Source organism: Thermobia domestica, chromosome 16, assembly GCF_964235325.1.
Source record: "Thermobia domestica chromosome 16, izTheDome1.hap1.1, whole genome shotgun sequence".
Classification (NCBI taxonomy): Eukaryota; Metazoa; Arthropoda; class Insecta; order Zygentoma; family Lepismatidae; genus Thermobia; species Thermobia domestica.
This window is the reverse complement of record NC_137469.1, coordinates 34,100,413-34,113,779: the sequence shown is the minus strand read 5'-3', so window position 1 is coordinate 34,113,779 and position 13,367 is coordinate 34,100,413. Positions and strand designations below refer to the sequence as shown.

Below are 13,367 nucleotides of genomic sequence, written 5' to 3'. Positions count from 1 at the left end.
CAAGGAGCATAATTTACAGTTATATTTTTCTCTCTTCTTACTATAATCATCTCTGTTGTTGTTATGGTTGTCAAAATATTACAGTCAACTATAAATTGCAATGTATGCCAATCTATAAAGCGCTTGAGAATAACTTTTTTTTTTTTTAAAAAGGAAACTTTCCTTTTTTTCATGACGTAGAACTTTAATCGAACGTATGTATGCTAAAACTCAAGTCGAACATGAGGGTTGACGTCAAATTTTCATAACTACGAATCAGAGATGAAAGAAAGAAAAACTACATGGCAAGATGCAATCTAGAATTTTATATAATTGCCGCTAGAGAGGGGTGTTCGTTTAGAGGTCATCCGCCCTTTACCCCGAATTTCAGGTTTTGGGGACATAGAAACCTTTGGCTGAGCAAAGTCCAACATAAAAAATTGGAAGTCCTTACACCTAATAAGTACGAATTTTGGTCAGTTATAATCCATTTCCATTGGCCGTAAGGAGCTATAAGCCTATATTGCTCTCTTGTATACTTTTTTGCACAAGGATTAAAAAGAGCCTGCTTAACATTTGGTAATTGGGCTTGAGCAACTTTACAGTTTTAATTATCTGTGTGTTCTCCGTATTTATTCGGTTTAAGGTCCTCAAGCTTGTTTTGTTGGACTTTGCTTATCAAGAGACTTCTAAAACTTCCTTACTGAGCCCAAAATCTTAAATCCAGAGTGGGGATGGGGGCGGTTGCCCTCATGTCCCACTGACGCCATTGTCCAGCGATTGTCACATGAAACTACCCCACGCCATTTCGCATGGTTCGATACAACGAGCTTGCTCATAACATCTATGAGGTCAAAAATGTTTCGGTAGCTTAAAAGGTTGTATCCCATCTTCCTATATTTTCGTCTAGTCTAATGACCTTTTCACAATACACTACATCGTCTGAGTTATGGTTTGCAAAGAGTCGAAATCTGTTCATTAATTTTCCGTCATACAGTCTATCTTACGAAAAGCTAGCAGCATTTCCTCGTTTAAGTATTTTCAGCAGTCAAGAATAACCTTCATTACTTCTCGATGATGATTTACAAGTTCATTACTTTGCACCAAAACACTTGAATCAATTCGATTTCCTGCTAACAATTGTATTCTTGCAATTTGATATTCGAAATACCATTTTTATATTTCGGTGACCTCTCTATCTCTAGAAGCATTTTTAAAAAAAGAAATCCACCCTTTGTATCCCGTTGAAGATCATACGGTTTGATATCTTGGTGAGGCATAGCATGCAATGCACGCTGAAAGTCGCATGTTTAGATTTGCTATAGGCTAACCATTTTCCCTTTTTTGGTACAATAATGTAATAATTAACTTGGTAACTGGATTTTACGTTTCTTTTTGTCTTTGCGTGAAAAGAGGCAATTTTAATTTTTTTAAATTAAAACAATCCCCCACCCCAAAATTGTAATGACACTATTGAGGTCATGTTTCCCTCGTGCGAACATCCCTGACTGTAGATATTTCCGTTAATTTCCATTAAATCTTTCGCCGCCAGAAAAAATATATATTTCTTTAAAACAGCTGCCATATTCAAAGATTCTGAAGAATCATGATTTTAGCGCATGCTAAGTTTGATTTAGTAAATAACTAGCAGAATATCCGTTCTTCGCATGGGGAGAATAGTTTCAGTTTTGACATAAAAGGGCACCAAAATTATCACCAATCAACTTATGGACCCGAAAAACGATTAATTAGAAACTAATATCGGTAACTTACAATGAATTTTACCTGTCACCATCCGCCTTCAGGAGTAGTAATGGCGTATGAATTATAATTTAAAGGGCATTGCAAGTATCATTGTGCATCTCAGCGACCCCGAAAACTATGGATTGGACATTAATATTCGTCATATTCTTTGTATATCTCCTCCTCCCTCTGCCCCAACTTGCGGGGTGAATTGGGATTTAAACGACGACGGAATTGTCACTGTTCATCTCGGCGATCCCGAAAACTATGGATTCGACACTAATATAGATTATTTACGATCATTTTTATATAGCCCCAAGTCGCGTCTTCGAAGTTAAATGATGAAAACCATCCCAGGCCCGAAACTAATTCATGTTGAAAATGTGATCGAGATCAGTCTTTAACTTACAAACATAATCACTTTCATTTGTATATAGGTTCCTATATACATTGCAGAATAGGTTAATAATTGCAAGAATTACGATTTTTTGCAAAGTTCATAATTCCATGCGATTATGCATTTTGAAATTTATCACGCGATCTCACTGGCTAACAATCATATTTTCTAGAGGATGACGAAGAAAAAATGCATACAATTTGTCACTAAATATCTTATATGAGGGTTTCTGCAATAAAGTAGCGTTGTAAAGAAATGTTCATTATACCGATATAAAATGCACGTTATATTTAATAAATAGCTGCAATATATGCATGGAATTTTTTAAAGATGTTATTTTCTGATGTATTCTCTAAGAAATGAACTGAAAATTTAACTTCTTCGTACACTTTTTTCGGGTTCACCCTTTTATCTACTGTAGTAGGTGCTATCGTTTATTTTACTAAATTGTTAATTAAAGCAAGATTAAGTTAAAAATTATCAGTTTTTTTGGCTAGTCCACTACAGTGAAGATTAATATTATGCATTAGAAAAGGTTTATATTTCATTCTTCTGAGATTAATTTTATGCCTCTGAAGAACCTTTAAAGTTCATGACTTGTAGCCGGCAATCATAATAATATTTTTAACCACACAATCCTTTTATCTTGTCAAGGAAGTACCGAAATTAGGTCGAATAATAAATAAATTATTGGTCCTCCTCTCTTTTCTGGCAGTCATAAATACATTTATTTAGGAATAGTTAGTATTGTTACCTCAATCAACCCTAGGCCTACATGAACGTGTCGACACGTGTCGAATGTTTGGCCTAATCCTCGTTTCGCCTTTCCAATTATCTGACACTTTTATGACAGATAAATGATAAGATTTGTGTCCGCCATTATAGGCGAAAAAAAGGATCCTCGTTTTGTCTAATCCATGTTACGCCTAAAATGGCGGACAATAAGAAAAAACCGTGGAAATTCAACTAAAGGGAAATTATATAAGAGAAAATTCCCTAGTATATAAAGAGTTAAGAAATGCAAAGTATATAGATTAATATTATATTAACTATTTTCGAGAAGTTAAAATTACCAAAACTCCTTTATGTATTTACTAGGACCATGGATATATACGAATATATATGAGTAAGCGAATAGCAAAACCCGTTAAATTCACATTTTAAAATTTGTGACAAATCGAGAAAAACTGTTTAAACACGTCATAATTGCAAAATAACATTAGAAACTAGAGAACATTAAAGAATTAAGAATATTGTGGTTGTGGGTCTGTCGAAAGCTGCATAATCACACTAGTCTGTGAATTGCGTTATTGAAGAAAATAGTTTGGATTTAACAGCTTTTGCGTATGTAAATGGAAATAACAGCTTTTGCATCTGGACGAGCGGCCATTTTTTTAGGCTCAAGATACAAAACCTATCAAAAAGAAAGGGAGTCAGAGTGAGAAATCAGTATTATGCCTACTAAAAAATTGGGGGAGGGAGGGGGAATGTATTATCAACTATACATTGCACAAGATTGGCACAAATGAATATTTATACACAAATGCTACATTAATTTTGTTCTAAATGGAAAACAATGGATCCAAATGTGCAAAAAATTGAGTTATGTAACCTCCTCTCCATCATCTACTAAATGGAAATCCATATCGTCTTCGTCCTCTGGTGCATCACCATTTTCTCGGTTTTCTATTCCTCAAAAACCTCTTTGTAAAACGTGAGCTTTGAGCTTCTTTCAATCGTCAAACCCTTCGTAACTACAAGCGGAGTTAATTATAGGCCTACCAATCTGTATACATTTCTAAACTGAATGAATATATTTTGGAAGAGTTTGTAACCTTTTATGGACTAACATAGGGTGAATATTAATTTGCCAATTATCCCAATATATGAATTTGAAATATAGCAAAACAAAATGTGCAAATGTTGAGTTTGAGCAAAACAGTGGCAGAAAGAGAATCAGAAATGGTAAATAAGTGGCAAAGTTTTTTTAACATGTTGTACTAGAAGCATGTTATAATTTTGAATGATAATTGATACGAGACATTTTAAGAAAGAGGTTCTGCTGAAGCTGAAGATACTGTTTAGAGAAGAACTTAATCCAACAATGTTCTGTTCAAAGTAAAGAGTTACCCTGAAATGTAAAACAAATGACTTTTAAGCATAGGATAGTCCACTCACCTTGTCTTTTAGGCTACATTTCGTTTCCAGTTTTTCATGTGTCTTGTACGTTTTCTAGACAATTTTGGTGTTGTCTGATAATAAAATTATGATCATCGCTGCCTAGAGTATCGTTTTCTTTCGATTTTTCGTGCATTTGTCTAGTAATTATTAAAGAAAAGCAAATAAGCACAGAAAAGTTTCACGAACAGTTAGGTTAAGACATATAGTGTCTCCATTTTCAGTCCAGGGTGCGCGGTGACTCTGTAGTAGAGCGTTCACCTCCGGTGCTTGGGGTCCCTGGTTCGATCTCAGCTCGCGCCGTGTGGACTTTGTGGTGGACAAACACCGTGCTCGTGAGTTTTATCGGGGTTCTCCCGTTTTTCCCACTTTCTTCATTCCATCATTTCATTCATTTCTCATCATCACCGTCTCCTTTAGCCTAACCGGCATAATCGTGGGACGTAAAACTAAATATTTCATTTTCATTTTTTTTTCAATTTTCAGTCCAAAAATAAAAAAAATGAAAGCACACACTTCAAATTCTGCCAAATAAAATATCGAATGATTTCGGAAGAGTTGCAATAAATATTCAGATTACTAAACTAATCCTATACAGCACGAAACCTAAAATTGTTTGAAATATGGAATTAACCGGGTTTGATTCTGCTTTCCTCATAAGGTTATTTGCAGGTTTGGGATTTAACAGTTTATGAAACTGAATATGGAAGAGGAATTTAACTGGTTTTGCATCTGTTGCCATGATGGATTTAACAAGTTTTGGTAATTGGCACATACTTCAATCTCAATTTTCAACTAGTTAAAATGGCTTTTTCTACTATTTGGAAATAATAGCTTTACAACAAAGGTTTCCAAAGCAACCACTATCTCGTTTTTTTTTTGTTTTTTTTGTTTTTTTGTTTTTTTGTAAATTTAACGGGTTTTGCCATTGGCCTACTCATATATCGTATATATATCGACACCTTCTCTAACGATCCAAACGATTATGGTATTGATTCCAAATCTTAAGAATAGATTTCATCTCAGCTTGAGTCTTCTATTAAAGTAAGAACTAGTACAACTTTCGGTTTCAATATTGATTCCTAAATATTTAAAATCGTAAGAGATCATGATAAATCAGCTTCCGATAAACAGGTTGCAACTCTCACACTATCACTCTATTCCTGCCGTTCGTTATAGGTATATTTCCGGTTTCAATATTGAATCTGCATAATTTGAAAATCTACAGTACTTTAACAATGTAAAAAGAAACTCACATGAAAGAGAACAAGGTATAATTGTTTTCATAACTTTGCTCACTGCACCGAACACCAGTAAACCTTAACCAAGACGGACACCCAACTGAATAAGGGGTTTAGCCGGATAGTTAGTAGACAATGTTCGCTTCATCATATGCACTTCAGAAGCCGATAACACACGAGGTTACTACTTGTCATTATATGTCACAACGGTTAATGTTTTACACTGGCAACAGAATGCCGTGACTGGACCATAGAAACGAGTAGCATGGTGCGATGCAGGGTTGACAAAAACCATGTTTAAAAAATTAAATAAATGAAAACAATAAACCCATTTTCTGTTTAAACCCGGTATTTTTTGGGTTTAAACAAGATTTTTTGTTTAAAAAATTTGCTGTATGTATTTATATCACATATGGAGAGAAGAAATAAATAAATTTGTTTCATCTTGGTGTTATTGTGCAACAACCGGGTTATGCTGGAAGAGGTCACATAAGCTTAAAGCGGAATCAAACCGCTTCTCGGCTTAATCCTGGACTAATTGACCACAAATGCGATATGTCTGCCGACTCACTCATGAAGGACTCCTGGTAAAAATACGTTGTCCTGATCTTTAGGTACTTGTTAATGTAACTGTCAAGAGTCAGTTCAGAAGGACAAAAAGATAACCAGTTGCACAAGTGAAACCATTATACAGAATTACATATGGACAATTTCAAAATGCTGCAGAGTACAGGAGAACTAATTCAGTCCAAGTTAGTTCATTACGACTTTTATAAGTCCAAGTTAGAAATACACCGAGAAGAAGAAGAAATAGGCTTAATTTGCATATCAGTAAGAAAAATGAATAAAGATACGAATTATTTGAGTCCAGTTTGGCTCTGACCCATTTACACATACATAAATAAATACCAAAGATACTTCTGATTTCAATAAATGCCTCTCGTGGGATTTGTATGAACCCTCCTCCCCCCAAAAAAAACTACAGCATTTCGATGTATTTTATCAACAGTAAACATTATTAAAACGAAACAATATTTAGAATTTTTCTTTGATTGAAATTGCATAACAATAATAACAAACTATAAAAAAATCACAAAAGAAGCATTCATAAACTTATAAAAAAAATACAAAAGTTGCTTTTGTAGTATAATCTTTTTGAGTAATGAATGGGGAATTTAGGTCTGAATATAATACGAATAATATACGGGAGTGAAACGTGATAACCCATAAATGTGTACTCATCAAGATTGTACGGACATTTACACTTTTACGAACATTTTTCGTGTTTTTGTTTAAACCATTTTTTTAAACAGCTGGTTATGACCAGCAAACCCTGGTGCGATCAGTCTCGATTTCAATCTCATCACGCCCATACTGACCTATAATTTGGTGCCAGCCCAACGAAAACATGGTACCTACTATTCACCCGTATTGTATCGAAGTACGAAGATCACCAGATAGCATGATAGCAATAGTAATTAATTCCTATCCGTATTTGGTCTCTCTATTTCCGTTATTACTGAATGTACGCACAAAAGGGTTGAATGATATCATTTCATTGTTCTTCATCATATGCCTTACCCTCAACATGAGTTTCCGAGTGATGTTACGTACTATATATTTTGATTCTTTAGTTAAAAATTGCTCTGGATATAATTTAATTATGTACAACAAATTGCTTTATTAGCCTAAGTTATATATATATATATATATATATATATATATATATATATATATATATATATATATATATATATATATATATATATATATATATATATATATATATATATATATGCTATAAGTTATAAGTGTTATTAACACTACAAAAATTAAAAATAAATAATTTAAGTTCATTATGAATATTTTATAATAATACATGTATCTAATGTCTGAGAAGATGTACAATCTATATATTCAAAATTCGTAATGTAGTATTTATACATTCAATACATATCTAAGGTTACCAACTATAGTGTGTGCATACATCGACAACGAATAAAATGAAATGAAATGATATCTTTAAGTTTTACGTCCCACGGATATGCCGGTTAGGCTAAATGAGACGGTGATTATGAGAAATGAATGAAATGGTGGAATGAAGAAAGTGGGAGGAAACGGGAGAGCCCCGAGAAAACCCACGCACACGGTGTTTGTCCAGCACAAAGTTTACTTGGCCGTGGCTGGGATCGAACTCGGGACCCCAAGCACCAGTGGTGAACGCTCTACCACTGAACCACCGCGGCCCCTTCGACAACGAATAGTGCTCCGCGGACAATAATTTGAGAAACGTTTTCATAAAACATTCAGCGAAACACGTACACTCCCTTAGGTGTTACATGAATATTATTAATTTACCACAGTTGCAACTTGCCACTTGCTGATTTATCATAAGCAAAAGCTAAATGTTCCAGACATCTATTTTTATTTCTGGGTACATAACGTAGACAAAATCACTAGAATGGAAAAAATATAGCAAAGAATATTTTACGTGTTTCACTTCCAAATCAAAATATTTAGGGTCATAATTCTTACTTTAAGTAGAGCATCTGCCTCCATCTATGTGTGTTTAATTACTGTTTTAACAAACAGGAGATGTTGAGTTGATTTTCAGTTTAACGTCGCATTCAGCAGTAAGACTGTATGATACGTGAATATATTGATTAACGTGGAATCCGAACCACATGAACTCCCGCTAGGAATCGAACCAGGGTCTCCGGCACCAAATATGATTACGCTAAACGCTTAGCCACGAAAGAGCTCGACAAAGAGGAGATATGCTTCCACATCTTAAAGGGTTCACCACCGGTAATAGTAGATATTGGCTAAATGAACAAATTTAAAACAAATAAATGATTAATGTCAATAACAAATGAATTAAAACCATTGTCATGCTACGGGAAGTTGGAAACATGAAAGTTTTACGTCACATGGTTATGCGTTCTAGGCTAAATGAGACGTTGATGATGGGAATTGAATGAAATTGTTTAATGAAGAAAGTGGGAGAAAACCCACGCAAAGGGAGTTTGTACACCACACAGTTCAGTTGGTGCGAACTGGTATGGAAACAAGGACCCAGACATGTACGAGAGGTGAATGCTGTACCACTGAGCCACTGTGGCCCGCAAAGGGGAAGTTGGTATTATACCTATCGGTCATAGACATCAAACCTCGATGACAGCTACTGAAGGTATATTAAATGAATACCTCATATGTAATTTTCGTACCTTCACAATACTTACAATACTGTTAATACACAACATTCATTTCAGGTAAAGCAAAAGAAATTCACGATGGAATATAGTCAATACTTCACTATCTTAGGTAATATCGTCACCCCACAGAATGCCTCAAAATCTTTAGCAATGTACATGGTTTATTCTCTTCATAGTTATTATTTACAGGTTAGTTGCCGCAACTGAGATGCTTATACGTCCTACGGTCTTCCGCTAACCTACATTCGATTTTTTTTATATATATATACATGTATAGTGGACAAGCGCAATTTGTACAGAATGAAGACGGCAAGGTTCTTTTAGGAGCCGCCTAGAGTATGAATGAAATGTAATGTTATGTTTTTTCTATATAATTTCTTTTCCTGATCTTGAGTGCATGGATTATACTTCGTGTTTCAGAGACACTGCAACGGGAGATGAGAAATGTATTATAATCAGCATAAGACTACGTGAAATACACTTGGAGGTTTTTAATTTAACATGTGAACATTACAATATATTATGTACTATTTTCGTAAGAGCATCAAACCAGGTTCTCTGAAAGATAGAAATTTTAGTTAATTTTGTTATGTATAAGTGTGATCAATGTGTATAAACGTAAACTTAAAACATAGGACAGAAATGGAAAACATTACGAATCAAAATTGGACATTGTAAGCATTAATGACCATTTATCAAATAAACGTGGTTCTTTCTATACAAGTGCATTCTTAGTAACTTGTTAGTGTACAAAGGTAGTTATTTTGTGATTTTAAAAAAAAAATCATAATGTGTTAGAAATATATTCATTGTATAACTTCAAATGTGAGCTCTTGCTTGATCGTATCACACAATGACTATTAAAACAATTAAGATTACAATATACTTGACATTGTTATCAACCTTTGATATAATTTGTTTGGCTTCCTTCTATTACTATGGCCTAGGTCGCGTGTGTGTGTGTGTGTTTATCTCTGGGTGTAACAAACGGCTCTGTGAACTCAAAGTATTTTAACAACCGGTTCTAGTGAACAGGTGCGAACCGGGTGAATAGCACCAATGCATACACCCTTCCTATTCCCAACTAGAGAAGGTTTCAGTTTTTTCTGAGACGTAAGAGGTAACCCTCACAATATCCCTTCTGAAAGAAAAAATATACATTGGTGTACACTAATGTCCAAAATTATTGTCGCATGTCTATAAATATGTTGTTGTAGGAATAAAATTTTATAACGAATTCGCCAGGTATTTCTCATAATATTAACATGTGTCTAATCTGAAAATATATGTATGTTGAAAATTTCATGTCAAAAGAGCAGTAAAGAAGAAAAATAAAACTAAAATAAAACTTTCTTTTCCATTTAGCAACATTTTGTTTCACTCGTTCTAATTTTCGTATTTATAATTTGTTTCCGATGAAATTTACCACAAATATACATTTCCCGATTATATACATATTATCGGTATTAAAACTACGCTTCAAAATTATTATCAAATTATATTCTTACAATACGACAGTTATAGATGAGATAATCATTTTGTACTATATAGGGCAGACCATTATCGTACTTACCAAAACAGAGATGAAATCATCCAGAATCCAAGCGTAGGAATTAAATTTTTAACTTCAAGAATGATGAAAAACACCAATAAACACTCATGTAGACATATCTATACACACACACACACACATCTATATCTATGAGGTGCACCACTTCTCAAAAACACACAAAACTTTTCTCAATAATTACAAAACATTGTGGATACATTTCAATATTTATGCATGAAATATATATTTTCAGCGAAGCACACGATACACTGCTCGACTAAATATATTTATAGGAAAATTAAAAAACACTGAATTTTTCTATAGCATCTACTCGCAATAATAACGACACATTACTGATTTAAAAACAAAATAAGAAAAAGAAGTTTACAGTCCACTGTGTTCCAACATCCTATTTCCAAATTTTGATTGGAAGAAATCATAAGAAATTCCATTTGTCCATTTGAGGCGAATCCTATATGTGGTTACAGAGTTCGTGTCTTATAGATCTAGCAGTAATTGAACATAACTCTTGACACTAACTAAGGTCAGATTAGGAGTCCTCCAAACAGTCTGTACCACTGTGTCTTTCTGAAACAATGTTCCGTGGGGCACACATAGTATTCCGTGAGGGGCACTGCTGATAATATTATATTTCTTATTAAATTATAGACGTGTAATTTTGGTCTGCTCCGGGGGGCCCTCTCAGAGCTACGGGGGGTTACTGCATCCCAAAAAACTAGTCTCGAAGAAAAACTAGTCTCTCCTAAGAAGAGAGGTGCTGGCATACCATGGTTGTCTCGAATTTCAGAAAGTGGTGTAGTTACAAATCAAACTACGTTTAAATTAAGGCTGTAGCCGATTATGAATTATTTATATCACAAACACTTTTCCTGTTTCACTATGTAACTACACCCTGCTGAGACCATCTCGAATGTTAAGTTCTCGTTGTCTTGAAAAGTAACTCGAGACGAGCTTAGGTACAATACTGTTAACACAGTCGGTATAGCAAAATCTTAGTATATGATGCGTAAAAATACAACAAAACCAACGATAATATTCAGGATAATAATAATAATAACTTCTAGTTAGCATCTTACATATCGTCCGAAACACGTAAAATCGAAGTTCATTACTTTTGTTACTATCGTTTACTCCACGAACTAACTCTAGAATTTTCATTGACACTAACTACTGAAACATATTCCTTCTTCTCAACAGTCTTCTGGACTGGAAGAATCAGCTGCAGACTTTTCAACGGACACACTGAGACTAAACCTCAAAAGAAGAGAACAACAACCTTAGTGGTGTTGTCTATTGTTGCTCATTCTCAACCCTTTCCCACTAGTCAGTCCCTAAAAACTTTCTTGCCACTAGACAAAAGAGGTAAAGCGTCTCTCACCAAACCTGCAACTTTCTGGAAAAGCACCAACCCCTGGGGCAATGCACATGTGTGGTCTACATTCTTGTGCAAACCAACAACAAAAAATACAACGTTAATATACAGTATAATTGACTGTAACTTTTCACATATGAATGCTAGTGTGGAGCGGAGTAGGTCATCTATTTCTCCAGTATTTTTGATTTATTTTCATATCAGATACTCCGATAAACAATATATTGAGAGTAAACAGAAACATTTTTAATCGTCTCAATATGTTATTATGTCATTGTAATAACTGGTAGCGCAGACACCGCTGATAGGTGCTGCCACAGTCTAGATGACAGAAATGAAGATAGTTAAAAAGAATTTATTTTAAGTTTAACGTCCCTTTTAGCTGTGAGACTATATGAGACGTGAACCTACTGATTAACGTGTAATCCGAACCACATGAACTCCCTCCGGGAATCGAACCTAGAACTTTTCCAGTGTATGAATACAGAAAAGCTTGTCATGACAATTTAAAATAATCATTGTACACTGGAGCAGTGTCACACATACAATTACATGCTAACATTACTAAATACATACATCAGAGAAGATAATTGCTAAGTATACATAACATAATAACCCTTCTCTCCTGTTGGCAACGAGCATATCGTCTGTTCTTTCAACATATCCACCCTCTTAGGATCGTGCTGGCAGGGACGTAGCCAGGATTCCACAATACATCTTATCGCAGCAATGTTGCTTACCTTAGATACATTTCCACAATTTGTTTTAAATCTTCCTAGATAAATTCTGAATAAAGTGTGATCAATTCACATTTTTCATAACACTAACATATGCCACGAACTGTCTTCAATCTACGCTGTAGAGGAATTTGAATCACTGTCAATAACTTGGTTTGCTTTAATGAATTGTTCGCAACAATCTAGATAATTTATTTTGCGAATCTACAAAGCTAATATTAATTGTATCCTCGTCGCCATAAGTGCCTTTACATCGCAGTGACGGGTATGTGACCGCGCAGTACTCCAAGGAAGGGATGGTTGTATAAGAATTTGTGATTAATTTTGAAGAGTTTTTATTTTGACTAGGGAATTAACATAGGTGAAGGGAGTAAAGACACAGATTTGAAGCATCAGTTCACTGTTATTGAAGCATCAGTGCACGAAAAGATTCGTATTCTCAGTTTTTCTATTTATTGTTTTATATGTTAAGTTAAACACCACAATATGTATCACTGATATCGCAGATCGTATTATTTTTTAAAATCGTGTTTGTAACCTATTGTCAAAACATTCATCTCCAGACATGATGTAGAGAGAAGAGAAAGAGATACGACATCTGTAATATATGTATATGTGATTCACTAAGTAACTGTAGAAATTAGTTAAAGGTCACATAAGAGAGCAAAAAGGAGGTCTAGAAGTCTGAACTTTTTAGAAACGTCTTAGATAGGTGAAAATATAGTTAAAAATTGCAAAGGGTATCATGTAATTTACCTCTCTTTTCTTATATTCTAGTATACTTTTTCTTTCACATCCAAAGATCCCTATTCAGATTTACGAGATAAAGGTGAAGAGAGAAACATTTCCATTTCAAGAATTATATAAGGAAAAAAATCTTTTGACTTAGACTAGATTCGAACTCGCAACCCTTGAATCCATGGCTCAGCGCTCTA

At 34.4% G+C, this 13,367-nt stretch overlaps 1 protein-coding gene across 1 annotated transcript in view; it reads right to left on the bottom strand.

Annotated features, from left to right (window-relative positions):
- LOC145672986 (CWF19-like protein 1) overlaps window positions 1–11,543 on the bottom strand; it is an 82,373-nt gene extending 70,830 nt beyond the window's left edge. The window contains exon 1 of the mRNA XM_081742274.1: window positions 10,327–11,543. Coding sequence (XP_081598400.1) covers window positions 10,327–10,346 — 20 coding nt within the window. The 5' untranslated portion in view covers window positions 10,347–11,543. The remainder of the gene's footprint in view (window positions 1–10,326) is intronic.
- Between the last annotated feature and the right edge of the window lie 1,824 nt (window positions 11,544–13,367).